The sequence below is a fragment of the Agelaius phoeniceus genome, chromosome 21 (genome assembly GCF_051311805.1).
Source record: "Agelaius phoeniceus isolate bAgePho1 chromosome 21, bAgePho1.hap1, whole genome shotgun sequence".
Taxonomy (NCBI): Eukaryota; Metazoa; Chordata; class Aves; order Passeriformes; family Icteridae; genus Agelaius; species Agelaius phoeniceus.
In genome coordinates this window covers 4713324-4728445 of record NC_135285.1, presented here as the reverse complement: position 1 = coordinate 4728445, position 15122 = coordinate 4713324, and the positions used below count along the sequence as shown (strand labels likewise).

The window sequence follows — 15122 nt, the reverse complement described above, 5'->3', positions numbered from 1 at the left end:
CACCAAACCCCTTCCCATCCCAGGGGATCCCACCCAGCACTGAGAAGGTGGGAGCCCTGTGGGGAGGGGAGTTCCAGCCCCACATCCTGTCCTTGCTGCACTCAATCCAAGCACAGGCCAGGGCAGATAATTATATCCAGGCTCCCTCCCCTTGAGATTTGAATGGGGGAAGGTGTTTTTCATTTGCCATGTTCAAGTGACATATTGCAGTGCAATTTCTGCCATATTCCACCCAGGGCTGGAGGCTTTTCAGGGCTAGATGGAGTGATTATCTTTATGTCTAAAGCTGCTGCATCTGATTCATCACTTTGATGCATCATGCGTGAACTTATCCTTTGAGATAGAAGTTGCTATCACAAAAGACTGCAGTATTAGTGTTTTGCTCCTTTGTTTTAATAAATATTCCCAATAACTAGAGGATTTTCTTCATTATGAACAGCAGAGGAGAAATCTCTGATGACACCTGAAGGCTTTTCCAATAAAGTGGACTGAAAGGCACAGGAGTGCTCTGAAAGCAAAATACCATTTTGCACAGGAAGCCACTGAAAGCCCAAAACATTTGTATTCTGCTTCTGGTCTGTGTTGGATCCTCTGTTAATTTGAAAAAAATTGTGCAGGGTGAATCAAGAGTTGCTGTGATTTGGAATAGTATCTTCAAAGTCAAGGAGGCTGCAGTGAACTGAAGCTGCTTTGAATCAGCTCAGGAAATTTTTTACCCTGTGCTTCACTGCTTGTGGGTAAATTGAGAAAAATAACTCTGCCTTATTCTTGACATCTTAGAGTGGCTGGTCAAAAACTTCAGTGATTGTGGATTAAAAAAAAAGCCAACTTTTAATTAAGTCATTTGGTGGAGTTAATTTGTTTGTTTATTCGAGACTATTGCTGTCTGATGTAAATGGGATTTATTTATTTTTTTTTAACACTGGCAAAAAGAAAATTTCATCTGTGAAAGAGATGTCTGACCTGCCAATTCCCCGTGGTGCCACTTGTGATGCTGAGTCACTGCCATGGGACTGCCTTAGGGATGGGGTGACTCAGCAGAAAGAGGGGCCAGGCTGCATCACGGGAGGTGTAGTTCCAGCCATCAGCAAGGTCTGCTGTGCAGAGGAATCAAATAACCACAAATGCAAACAGACTTGTTAATTAATTGGAAATTCTAAGGGCTGAGTATGAACTATTCCCAGAAACAGGGAATATCCCCATCCATACCACTGGCTTTCAGGCAGAGTTATAAATAAATATAAATCATGAAGAAACGATGTTGGTTTTAAAGTACTTTTCTTTTTCTTCATCACCCTAATTTTAAACAACCCCATCCAGCTTTTATTTTGCCAGATTTGCTGCTCATTTGTTTTTCCCCCAACGTTGCACTGCGGTAGCAAAATGTGCACACTGCACCGAAATTCCTGCCTCGCCCGTCTCGATGAAAAATGTTCCACATTCATCATCAGAGGGAAAAGAGCCTGGGCTCCTGCACAAAAAGGCTTTTGAGGAAATTGATTTATAAGGGGCGGGAAGCAAATGCAAGGCTTTTACTGCTGAAAGGTACCCGGAGTAATCAGCATGGTCAACAGAAGCAATTACACCTGATGGTGGTTCCAGAGGCCCACGGAAAAGCACAGTCAGGGCTGAGGAGGAGAAGGGCACTTGCAGCAGCATTAAAAACACAGTGAAAACCTGAGAGATTACTAAAAAAAAAAAAATCTCTTGGTTGTTTTTGGGGGAGAAAGGAGACAAGCAGATGTCCCAGGGATGTTGGTAGTGCAGTGGTGATGATTGTTTGTATGAGGAGGATGTGAACATCCACTTACCATCCATGGCAGGATGGGACTGCCTGATGTACAAATATCCTTTGTTGGGCAGTTAAGCATGAACTGCAAGTAGGAAATTTCCTGCATAGGAAATCTGTTATGCAAATATCTTTAACTTTGTACTATAGGATTTAAATTATCTGATTTTTTTTCCGCTAATTCTATGGATTATTTCTTTTTCTTATTTGAAAAGATGTCAGCCTTTACAAGCTCTCCTTTTCCTTCTGAAAATAGGATGAAGGAATTAAAAAAAAAAAAGAAGATTGGGAAAGGATCAGAAATAATGTAGATAATGTAGAGGAAATACTTCTTGTTGGCTTGTTTGGGAAGTTTATGGCAGGGTCCTAGTCCAGCTTCCTTCTAGAAGCAGGACCAAAGCCAGCACCAGGTCAGGTCAGCCTTGGTTTTGCCTAGCAGAGTGTAAAATGAGAGATTTTTATACATCTCTGATCGTGTTCCAGCACTGCATTACCTCCAAGTGATGAAGTTTTTCAGTAAATCATTTTAATTTCTCAAGCTGCAAACTGTGTATTGCTCCTTGTTACAGCAAGTGTCTCTCAAAAGAGGAGTTTTGTTCATATCTGTGAGTACCTTTTGCTGTAATTAAATATCCCTTGGCCTCCTCTTTACCAAGTGAGACCAGTGCAGCTCCCCACACCTGACTTTGCAGAGCTCAGAGCACCTCAATGTCCCTCAGCTCTGCCCTCCCAGCCTTGTCCATCCCTTTTAGGTGGGTGCCCCAGGTGTAACACTGCCAAGAAAGGGTGAATATCAGCGTCCCCAAGCAGGATTCAGCCCAGTATGAAGTTTTTTTTTTCCAGTGAGAGCAGGATGTGGACCCACCTCAGCCCCCAGGACCTTCCTCAGCTGATTGTGCCCAAGCCTGTGCTGACACTTGGGGTTTTTCTCTCCTGGTACAAAACATTGCTCTTGTTGTTATTGCATTTGATGGAGTTCTTATTGTCCCACTCATTGCATTTCTCAAGGTCTCACTGTGTCAAATGTGGTTTTCTAGCATCAAAAATTGAGTTATTTTCCCCTGAGAAAGTTGGAACCATCTGGTTTTTCCTCATCTGAGGTTGTCCCAGCCTGGTAATCAGAATCTGAGCAAACCACCCTTCTCAGGTAGGAAGGAGGGGCTGATCAGAAACAGAAACAGTATCAGAATTGATGATTGTGATGAAAAAAACGAAACAACCTCAAACAAACCCTGCAGAACAGTGGGTTTTTTTCATTATCAAGCAAAATAAAATGGAAATAAAGTGATCAAAAAAAAACAACAAACACAACAAACAGCAATACTGAACAATATATTCTTCGATCAATTGGATTTCTTCCTTTGGCTAAAATTGACACCTTTTGTTCTCACCCGAGCCCTGCAAACTGTTTCATTTTATTTTCCTCGTTACAAAATGCAACTCATTTAACTTCAAATGGAGTTAAATAAGAGGTAAGAATCAGACTGCTCATTTTAAAAAATGCAAAAGCAGGACATTTTAACAGCATCCAAACCTTTCCTCTGGGGAATTTTTAAATCTTTGTTTCTCCCCCTTTTTTTTTAATTACACAGCAAAATGCTTTGCCTTCAACAACAAACAGCATTTCAGGAGCAGCTGAAAAACAACGTAAATGAGAACACTTTAACTGAAAATGATTGCAACTCCCAGCTTTTTGTTTATAACCCTTACACTATAACCTCATGTTCCAGGGAATTTCTGTTGTTGGTTTTTTTTTTCTTTCCTCCACCGTGTACATTTTAACTGTGCTGTTACACCTTGATATTCACTATAGGGGGTTTTTTCCTATATGGGAGCAGCAACAGCCATGGGATTAGTGGCTTAACTCAGAGCAGTGAGTTAATGGGCATCACCTTCCCCTGGCAGAGCTGATGGCCTCATCACCACCGCTCTTTCTCCACCCTGCCAACAAAACCTTTGTCACAGCTCAGAAACCTCCGCATTTCTCCCCATTTCTTGTGTGTGTGTGTGTGTGTGTGTGTTCCAGATGAGTTCAAATCCTTCATGAAAAGGCTACCTAGCAACCACTTCCTGACCATTGGGAGCATCCACCAGCACTGGGGGAACGACTGGGACCTGCAGAACCGCTACAAGCTGCTGCAGAGCTCGCTGGAAGCCCAGCGCCAGAAGATCCAGCGCACCGCCCGCAAACTCTTTGGCCTCAGCGTCCGGTGTCGGCACAATCCTAACCACCAGCTGCCTAGGGAAAGGTACCTCCATCCTTCCTCGGGCATGGGGGAGCTGGGCTCAGGGCCTGGTGGAGCTGGGCTTGGGTTTGGGATTAATCCCAGCAGGCTGTGTTTGGATGTAGGGGGTCTTGGCGTGGATGTTTGGGGAAAACGGTAAAATCTGGAAATTCCTGGAGGTGTAGGTAACTTTTGTCACATTCCTCATTACATTCACGTCTTGGGCTTGGGTTTGGGATTAATCCCAGCAGGATGTGTTTGGATGTAGGGGGTGTTGGCGTGGATGTTTGGGGAAAACGGTAAAATCTGGAAATTCCTGGAGGTGTAGGTAACTTTTGTCACATTCCTGATTACATTCACATCCCTTCTGTGTGGTTTTACCTACCCAGGGGAAGGGCATCACTTATTCTTTAAGTTCTGCAAGAATATCTTCAGTCTGTTCTGCTTTTTTTGTGGTTTTCCCCTCAAGATCCACAGCTGAGCTTTCAGCCTCCTCTTGCTGTTCAAAGAGAGATGTGGAGCACAAGGTGCTTCAGTCCATTCTTGGATTGTGCTCCTCAATATCTCCAGAGTGAAAGGAGAAGCTTTAGTTTCCCTTGCAATACATCACATTTTTGCTGTGAGATGCAGCGTGAACCTGTAAAACCTCACTGAGCAGAAGCCTGGCAGGGTTATTATAGGTGGAGAGAGCAGATTTTCCATTTATTATATGTGGAGGAGAGCATTTTCCACTGCTACAGCAATTATTGATATCTGATAATCCCCTCCTGCTGGCTCCTTTCAGCCCTAACCTGTAGCTGAGTTACTTCAATTCCTTTTTTGGAGGCTTGCATTTCTGGATTTTCATAAACATCTCTTGCTGTGTCTTTCTACATTGTCTGGACTGAAGCAATATGGAAAATCTTGGGGGAAAACAAATGAGTCTGAGTGCCTTTTCTTGCATGCTTCTCTTGGAAGGGTCAGGCCGAGTTAATATTTGAAGAGAAACTGTTTGTTCACTTCCTTCATTACCTAAATATTCTGTTTCAAGACAAAATTGACAGATTGACTGCTGTCTAGAGCACTCATCCAGCTCCCTGGCTGCTGAACACGCTGACTTTTCATTTCATCACTGTGCAGCTCAGAAAACCCCTTCCAGGGCTTAACACCTCTTTAATTACCAAGAAATCTCATGTTTCTAGACAAAAATTTGATGGACTTACTAGGGATGAGGAGAAATATCTATTAAATGTAAGAGATTATGAAATAAAGTCTTTGGAGAGCTTCCTAAACCTGCCCCATCCCTGCCAAGTGGCTGAGCTGTTCTGACCAGGCTGAGTGCTGGAGCAGCCAAAGGCATGTCCAAGGTGGAATTTTTAGTTGTTTTTGAATTTTTAACAACAACAACAACAACAACAAAGTGAAGCAGCAGCGAGGAAATCTCCATCCAACCATGTTACTCCAAAAGATTCAGACAAATATGTCTTCAGCATTTATCATCTATTTTAAAAACCCAGCCAAGCAGAAAGGGAGCCTCCAAGTACTACAATGAAATGTGGGGGAAGGAGGGTGGAATGGATGATGGCAGATGGGTTTTTAACTGACTGATGTGCTTGATTTGTTTAAGTCAACATGAGCAGGCATATTATAATTTCTTTTCTTGTTTGTCATTCTGCATCTGCAGCTAGGCAGGGGAGCAGTGTGGTAGGAGCTCTATAGTGGAAGAGGTGCAGCCCATCTTTCTCCTCACAGAGCTGGGAAATACTCTCATTTTCTAATTGCTGCTGTACAGAATGACAGAGGCTCATCAAGCATGCCAGTGGCTTTGAAAGGATGGCTTGGTTCTATTAAGAGCAAGCCTCTCTCTCCCTAATACACATAATTGTAAGCCTGCATTATACATTCAAAGGCAATGTTAAAAAAAAAAGATTGCAGTTGATTGTCCTCAGGGAAAGGAATAGGTGGTGCTTCCAAAAGGAAGATAAGAAAAGAAGAGTAGAGATTCTGGCAATTAGGCTGGTTCTCCATGACCCTTTGCAATGGCTAAGGAGATAGAAATATCTATATCTCTATATCTCTATATCTCTATATCTATATATCATCTCTATATATCTATGTATCTATATATCTATATATCTATATTTTATCTATGGAAGTATAGATAAATGTATAGATATATCAATATATAAAGATATAGATATAGATATAGATGATATAGATATAGATTAGATATAGATATAGATATAGATATAGATATAGATATAGATATAGATATAGATATAGATATATTTGGTCTGTACTTCTTTTGTCAAAACCCAGGAAAGTTTACAGGTTTAAAACAGAGGCAAGTCAGCTGGTTTAAAAAGGAGACCACTCCTCAGTTAATAAAACTTTGATGTCGAATGATCACCTGTAGTTTTATTTTAAAGCACTGGATGTAAAATAGAAATAACGTCCAATGGAGAGAAGGGTTATACATGTTCTGGCCTGCAGCCAAAATACATCTCACAGCTGCTGAGGAAAAAAATAGCATTTTTTACTTCACTCTCCTGTACAGAAAACCCAAAAGTACCCCCAGAGCAGCTAGTGATGGTTGGAAAGCGAAAGGTGAGTTTACAAAGGAAATTATTTAAGTCCCTGCCTTTTTTCCTGCAAATAAAAACCAAAATCTGTCTGGCTGCCTGTTCCCAGCATTGCCAGGGAGCCACATGTCCAGTGAGCAACAGTCAGAGAGCACTGCAAAGTAATTCTCACTCAGAGCTTGGCCTGCAGGTCATGTTTATTTTCACTTTAGAATCATGGAATCATTGAGGTTGGGAAAGACCTCCAAGATTGGTGAGTCCAGCCTGGGCTTGATCCCCGTTTTGTCACCCCAACCAGAGCAGTGAGTGCCACATCCAGGTGCTCCTTGGGCACCTCCAGGGGTGGGGATTCCCAGCACCTCCCTGGGAATATTTTAAATGAGGATCAGGGGCTACTCTGGTACTGGTTTCCAGCTGTTCAGCAGTGGATTTTTCCAGCATTCTCCTGCTGTGACACCTCTTGGGTACAATGCCATGAGCCTGAGCCGTCAGTGGGGTGTGTTTTAAAAAGTTACCTCCTGTCAGCTGAAGGGCTTTGGCTGGTCCTGTGTATATTCTTAACCTGTCCCAGTCGCAAGAAAAAATGGGGTAATTTATACCACTTTACTTCTCTCTCACTCTCTCACACTTCCCATTGTCGTGTTTGTAGCTGATGCCCAGCTCTGCCCTGGATTCTGCATTTTTATTTAATTACATCCTTTATTACTGCCATCAGGAGATGGTGGGTAGTCTCCTGTTTCATTTTCTTCATGGTTTTTTTAGTCTTCCTTGTATCTTTGCTGAAAGCTAACACACACACACACACCACAAACAACCTCCCATCCATCCTCCACAAAGTTCATCTGGGGAACAGGAAATTTACTGGTATCCATTTCAAGATATCAGCTGAGGTTTCTTTCCCATTTTGTTCTGCTGGCTGTTAGTATAAAGAAGATTACTATCCAGTGATTTTTTTTGCTAAGACAGAAAATACCCAAAATGGACAGAATGTGGTCATCTGACTCTAATTTATTTCATTCCTATGGCCTGGCAGTCCATGGCCCAGCAACTCAGGGGCGTTATCAACACATAAAACCTGTGTAAAGCATCAGTCCAGCACTGCACAAATCCAGGTGCATTTGACTGGCTTTCCAAACAGGAAGCACAAAGATTCAGATGGGTGAAAATATATTTGTATTGCTGAAAAGTGAGCAAAATTTCACCTGTGAGCAGAAGACAGCCTCAGTCCCTGGGATGGTTTGGAAATGCTTGCTGCTGTCAGCTTGTGGCTGTGTTTTACAGGCACACTGTGCTGTGCTGTCCCCTCCCCTCGGGGCAGAGCTGTCCCAGGAATTAAGAGGAGCCCTGTGCTCATTTTGAGGGACTAGGGCTGTGATTGTCTCCCTCTACAGCAGATATTTATGGGGGTCACTGCCTTGCTCCCAAGCTCCCCAGCCAGCCTTGTCCTTTCCACCAGCAGAAGAGCTCCTCTTGGCTGGGAATAGGGGGAAGAGACCCTGTCAGCCCTGTACCAGGGGTAGAAGAATATGAAAAATTGTCTGTTTCCATATCCAACACTTCAGAATTTTTCTTCTAATGTCCTTCCTTTTTTCCTTGCCCTTCTTTTTACTCCTTTTCTTCCTGCTTTTCATTCCTGCTTTTTCATTCCTGCTTTTCTTTCAGTGGTTGCTGTTGCAGTTTTTCCCTTTCTCCACCCGTTACTCCTGCCCACTGTGTTTCTCTCTCATTTTTCCTTTTACCTGCACATTTTCCTCTTTTTCTTTCCCAATCTTTCTGTTTCTGCTCCTTGATTATTTCTTTCCTTCCAGTGCTTTCCTCTGTTTTACACTCTCATCCCTCCACTGGCTCCCTCCCCCTAATCATCTTGCTGTTCTTTGCTGCTGTATCATTTAATGCCTTCTTTGATACAGCCCACAGCTTAATGATTATTCGGAGGTCAGGCGATGCAGGTGCCATGAATTTCACTAATCCAGCTCTGAGAGCCTCTGTCCATAATCACTCCTCCTGTTCTACAGGGGCTGAATCCTAATTTGTCATTAGCCAGTCCTCTCACTGCAGCACTACCAAGAACTTTTTGCCCAGAGGAGACAATGAAGTATTCATTAGCCAGGGGGGAGGTGGAGGGGAGGGAGCAGCGGCTGCACACAGGGCTCTGCTGAAGGCTGCTGAGAAAGGAGCCGCTGTACCCAGCTTTCCTGGGGCAGTGGGAAGGGGGGAAAAGGGGGAACAAGGCAACGTGGCAAGTGGGTTGTGCAAAAAAAGTGAACGTGGGCTGCAGTGTCATTTTCTAGGAGTCGTTCCAGGGCTGCAGGATGTGGGGTTGAAAGTGCTGATCCAGCAGCTGTGGGAGTGGTGGGGCTCAGGGGTGGGTGAGCGGGGCTGATTTTAAGGAAGAGACTTCAAGAAGTGATTAATTAGCAGAAGACTTTTGGGGTTTTTTTTTAAGGAGGAATAGTTTTAGCAGCTTTGTCTCTAAGCATCCTGGCTTCCACCTTCTTTTCTACTGTTCTGAGCTCATAAGCAGAGGTTGCTGCCTGCTTTGCCTTGTCCTGTTATGGATCTGTTTTTTAGAGGGTGGAGCCAATTGCCAATGACCTGAAGAGCAGTTTCCTCCTGCTAGCCTGGGAGTTCTGCTGCCCTTGTGATGTCCTGATAGCCCCACAGACTCTGGCATGGCTTTATCAGCTCCATTCCCATGTCAGTAGAGCCCTGCTGGGATCCTTGGCAGGACACAGTGCCTGTCTTGGCTCCTGGTGCAGAGTGAAGATAGAGAGCTCAGGTGAGCATTTCCAACTGGTGGCAATTTCTTAGAAGGATTTTGCTCATCACCAGAGGAGTAAACAGCAGATGAAAGATTCAGTCTAGAAATAGACTGGAATAGCTCCCAGATGCCACGGCAGGGTATTGATGTTCCGAGAGCTCTGCCTCAGACATATCCCTGAAAACACTGTAGCTCCAGCAAGATGCCAACACTGATTCCCTGTGAGGCCTTACAGCGCTAATTCTTCCTCCTCCTCACCTGCAGGACGATACAGGAATGGCTTACCCGAGTCCAGTCCCTGCTCTACTGCAACGAGAACGGGTTCTGGGGGACGTTTCTGGAAAGCCAGCGGAGCTGCGTTTGCCACGGTGGCACCAGTCTGTGCCAGCGCCCCATCCCCTGCATCATCGGGGGCAACAACAGCTGTGCCATGTGCAGCCTTGCCAACATCTCCCTCTGCGGCTCGTGCAACAAGGGCTACAAGCTTTACCGAGGCCGCTGCGAGCCCCAGAACGTGGACTCGGAGCGGAGCGAGCAGTTCATCAGCTTTGAGACGGACTTGGACTTCCAGGACCTGGAGCTGAAGTACCTGCTGCAGAAGATGGACTCCCGCCTGTACGTGCACACCACTTTCATCAGCAACGAGATCCGCCTGGACACCTTCTTCGACCCGCGGTGGCGCAAGCGCATGTCCCTCACCTTGAAGAGCAACAAGAACCGGATGGACTTCATCCACATGGTGATCGGGATCTCCATGCGCATCTGCCAGATGCGCAACAGCAGCCTGGACCCCATGTTCTTTGTCTACGTCAACCCGTTCAGCGGGAGCCACTCGGAGGGCTGGAACATGCCCTTCGGGGAGTACGGCTACCCGCGCTGGGAGAAAATCCGCCTCCAAAACAGCCAGTGCTACAACTGGACCCTGCTGCTGGGCAACCGGTGGAAAACCTTTTTTGAGACCGTCCACATCTACCTACGCAGCCGGACTCGGCTGCCCTCCCTCCTGCGCAACGAGACTGGCCAAGGGCCCGTGGACCTTTCCGACCCCACCAAGCGCCAGTTCTACATCAAGATCTCAGACGTGCAGGTCTTCGGCTACAGCCTGCGCTTCAACGCGGACCTCCTGCGCAGCGCGGTGCAGCAGGTCAACCAGTCCTACACGCAGGGCGGGCAGTTCTACTCCTCCTCCTCCGTCATGCTCTTGCTGCTGGATATTCGGGACCGAATCAACCGCCTGGCGCCTCCGGTGGCCCCGGGGAAGCCGCAGCTGGATCTGTTCTCGTGTATGCTCAAGCACCGCCTGAAGCTGACCAACAGCGAGATCATCCGAGTGAACCACGCCCTGGACCTGTACAACACCGAGATCCTCAAACAGTCCGACCAGATGACAGCCAAACTCTGCTAACCCCTGGACTTAGCAATGGACACTTTGGTGATTGATCCTTTTGCTGTATAAAAAAAAAAAAAAAAAAGAAAAATAAAACAAACAAACGAACGAACGAAAAAAAAACCCACAAAAAAAAAGAAAAAAAAAAAAGAAAAAAGAGAAAGAGGAAAAAAAAGTAAAAAAGGAAGAAGTAAAAGTGGGGGGAAAGAAAAGGGGAAAAATAAGATTTGTAAAATGTAATTAATATACAAAAGAGGAAAAAAAAAAAAGAGGAAATTCTTCATTTGTTGAAAACTAAACCCGTTCTAGCCGCTGTATAAGACTGTCAGGCATGTTTGTTATTTCTATAATCCGTCATAAAAGGGTAACACCGTACTCTCTCTTGACCTTGGGGGTGTTGCTTGTGAGTCCTCAGGGGCAGCAGAGGAAATAAAGGGAGGAGCAGAGAGAGGGGCAAACTTCTGTACTGAACTGTCAAGTTTTCTGCTATGCAGGTGCCAAGACAAAGAGACATACAGAAAAAAAAAATCAAAGCAAACAAACAAACAAACAAACAAGAGTTATATGTAAATGTAAAAGAGCTACCATTATTCCTATAGTGGGAGTAAATGGTTAAAGATAAAAGATATTTCTTCTGTTGAGATTTATGCCAGCTCTATGTTGAGTTATTCCTGCAGCCTGTGCTGAGCTTTGCTGGAGGACAGGAGGGGATGGCAGCCCTTGGGGGCTACAACTGATGAGTTTTCTCACCTCCTTGGTGAGACCACACAGAAAAGGTGGAGGGTGGGTGCAGGGCTCAGGTGTCCTCCCTTTGGGATTTCCATCTTGGAAGACATTTCACCAGAGGTAGAGACTCAGCAGATGCTGGAAAATGGGATGTGTTGGTTTTCTTAGCTTGACCTGCAGTTTGTGCCCTGCCCTGGGCTGGTGCTGCCTTCAGAGGTGCCAGAGGAGGAGCAGCACCTGTAAATCTTCCCTCACTCATCTTTCAGACCCTTCTAGATAGTCCCTAAATCAGAGAAAGCCAAAATCATAAAGGCAAAGCTGAGTTTGTCTTTCTGCCTCAGGTGCTGGGTTTTCCAATAGCACGGGGTAACCCTCATCAACACAAAAACTAAAGCACAATGCAAGGGAATACATTTCCAAGGAAACCTGGAGACACTGAAGGGTACATAGGTCATCTCTGTTCACTGGGAAAGGAAAAAAATCCTTTTTACTTTCTTATGTTTCTGTGGCTGTGAATAATATCCTTGTCTCACTTACACTTTGTCCACAAAAAAAAAAAAAAATATATAGCAAATATATGAGAACATTTTATTAAAATATATGCAAAATTAGTAAAAGGGAGGGGTGGGAGGGAAGAGCACAACAACCAAACATATCCTGAGTTTGCAAGGATAAAGCCAAATTAAAAAAATTGAGTTATCAAAAAAATACTAAAATAACCAAAAGGTGGGTAAAATTTTTTTGAATGTGTGGGGACATGTGTTTGGATTTAAACAAAAAGTAGGATGTTGAATGGACTGTGTGAATGAAGGATCATCTGAGCTGGGTGATGAAGTCTGAACACTGTGGGAGGTGAGTAGTGAGGTGTTTCTCTTAATTTCACTGTTTTTTTTAGTTGAAGTTGATTGAGAAGTGCTAGTGAGAGACTGGAATTCCTGCCCGCTCAGAAAGGGAGAGAAAAATAAATCTCTGATCCTGATGGCTTCCAGAGGTGGAGGAGCATCCTGGGGAAAACGGGTCTGAGCAAGGGGCACAGTCCTGATCCAAAGACCAAGATTCAGGTCTGGCTCAAGATTTAACGTGTTGGTTCAACAGAGTTCAAAACAGTCTTGTAGGAATTTTGACTTTATTTGAAGACTTTGGCTGAGATTCTGAGAGTAACATCAGTTCATGCATTGTGGTATTGGTCATGTGGTGCCAGGGGCTTGAGCTATTAAGGCTGGTTTCAGATTTAATTTCTATGATTTAGGTTGTTCTCATCCAAATTTCCTGAGAAGAAACTGGATAGCTTAAGGAAAATATACATTCACTGAACTCTCCTGCTGAGCTACCAATTGAGGGCATAAGAAAAGCAATTTGGATAATCAGAAAAACCCCAAAAAGGGGGATTAGTCACCAAGGTCTGACATCAGAAGAAGAACTGGGTGAATTAAACAGCGAGGATATTTTTAGGGATATTTCCTTTAGTGGGAGCTTTTTTTCCCTACCTTGGATCAAGATCTCTCTCTCACCTGGGCAGTCCACACAAGAGGCCTTGGGCTGCCCATTTTTCCCAGTGTTTGTTTTTCATTTGCTTGGTCTTTGCTTTGTGTAGCAGAAAATCATATTAGACCTCACCATTCCAAGAGTGTTCTTTATAGATGTGACATTTCTGCCTCAGCTTTCTGATAAGAGAACATTTGGCAGCAATCGTATGCATGGAGGTGAGTTTTAAGCAAATAGTAGAGAGTATTCATGGGAAATGAATGTCAAATTTGTAATTATCAGTAGAAATAATGTTCCTGACAGTTACATCCATCTAAGCAGGGAATAGAAATGTACTGTTTAAATTACATGTATGACCCAAAGAGCTGACACTTGAAAGAACTATGGTTATAGCTCTAAAAATACTGACTGCTGCCTGAGCTGCAGCCTGCATGCAATGATGGGATTTGCTCATGGCTGGGAATAGTGGCTGTGCCAACACAGAGTGAAATTAATTCGATAAATTCTTTCCTTTGAGATAAGAATCCAGGTCTAGTGAGTGGAAGCCAAAGAAGCTGCAATTAAATCTCAGATCTCGTGGGTAACTAGCAGCACATTACCTAAATCTTGCCTGGTGTTTGTGGCACTGGTAGGGATCAAATCAATTGCCCTCATGTATCTTTAATGATGCCTTGGGATGAGCAGCCCCCAGCATTTACTGCCTTCAGCAATGGGGGCAGCTCCATAAACCTTAAGAAAGGTTTTGGGTGCCAAGACAACATTAAATCCTGGCTGGATTTAACAGCAAGTGCGTGCTGAGAGAGGCACGTGAGTTAACGTTCCCATCGTGGCTGGGGAGCAGTGCAGGGACAGGGAAGGAGTTTTGGCACAGCCGTGCTGTCAGCATATGGAACTCACCTTGGGAGTACCTGATGGTGCACCTGGAAACGGTGGCACATCAACACCATAAAGTGGAGCCACGTTCCAACGTGGCTGCATCAAATTTTGTGTAGGAATGCAGCAAAAATGTCAAGAAGAAACTTCCATGTCCTTCAAGGTAGGGAAAGTGAAGTTATTTGGCAGCTCAACCACCGTTTTGGGCTCACTGAGAAAATGGAAAATAACCCCAAACAAGCCAATCAAATGTGGATGATTGCTTTTGATGCTAGGAAATAAATTAAACAGGGCACATGCTGTGCTTCCACTGCTCAGTCCCAAAACCCTTCCCCAGGCAAGGGGCAGTCTGTGACAGCCAGATCCAGAAACATCCCCCGGGTTTGGTTTGGGGGATTTGTTCTGCAGGCAATGGGAGATGTGGAGGCATCTGACATCTGCTTCAGCAAGAGAAAACAGTTCAGACCCCCAGAGAGGCCACACCAGTGCTCCAGTGGGGTTAACGGGCTCCTGAGGAAATGATGGCCATAAAAACGTGTTTGACAGGACAATGACTGGAATGGAGGGCAATTAACTGAGCAGAATTAGGTGGGAGCCAGAGAACCCCTTCACCATAAAGCTCAACCCACTAACCTGAATGCTCAGTGGGCATTGCTGTAGAGTTTAATGATTAAAGGGATGTTCAGACTCTCAAGTCAGAGTAACCATCCTCTAACTGTATGAGAACAAAACCCAGCTTCCTTCCTTGGCATGGGAAGGAGTTAGGGAGCAATCCATCAGATTGTCCAGCTCAGCTAATAGAGATGCTCCTACCAATTCAGGACAGATACTTGTCCCTTGATGTCATTAAATTCGGCACTACATGAAAGCTGGAGGTTCCAAATAACCTAGAGAAAAAAAAAGAAAAGTCAATTCCAGGTGTCCCAAAGCCAAAGCAAGGAAAAAGCAACAGGTAGGGCAGAATCCTGCTTCCCTTCAGATGCAGAAGACTTCTGGGGCCATTTTCCTCCAGTCACATGACAGAAATTCATTGGGAGCTTCCTAAGAAATCTGCTCTTTTCAAATTATTCAAATTTAGACTCACCAGCCGGTGTGGCAGAAAGCAAGAGACGTCAGCAAGTCTTATTAACATGCTGATGCCATGGCTTCAGGAGTGTGCAGAATGTCCATTTGGATCAGGGCTAAGAGCACAGCATGAAGTTGCCATGGAAACGTAGGGAGGCCATTAATTAGCTATCACATGGAATCATCAGGAAGAATCTGGACCTCAGCAGCTTTGGCCTCCTCAGAGGCAAAGGGCACAGCCCCAGACACC

The 15122-nt window shown here is 44.6% G+C and overlaps 1 protein-coding gene across 1 annotated transcript in view; it reads left to right on the top strand.

Moving 5' to 3' along the window:
- Positions 1-11370, top strand: part of BRINP1 (BMP/retinoic acid inducible neural specific 1) — a 94130-nt gene extending 82760 nt beyond the window's left edge. Inside the window, exons 7-8 of the mRNA XM_054646601.2 lie at positions 3816-4038; positions 9601-11370. Of these exons, the coding sequence (XP_054502576.2) occupies positions 3816-4038; positions 9601-10741 (1364 nt within the window). The 3' untranslated portion in view covers positions 10742-11370. The remainder of the gene's footprint in view (positions 1-3815; positions 4039-9600) is intronic.
- Positions 11371-15122: the final 3752 nt, after the last annotated feature.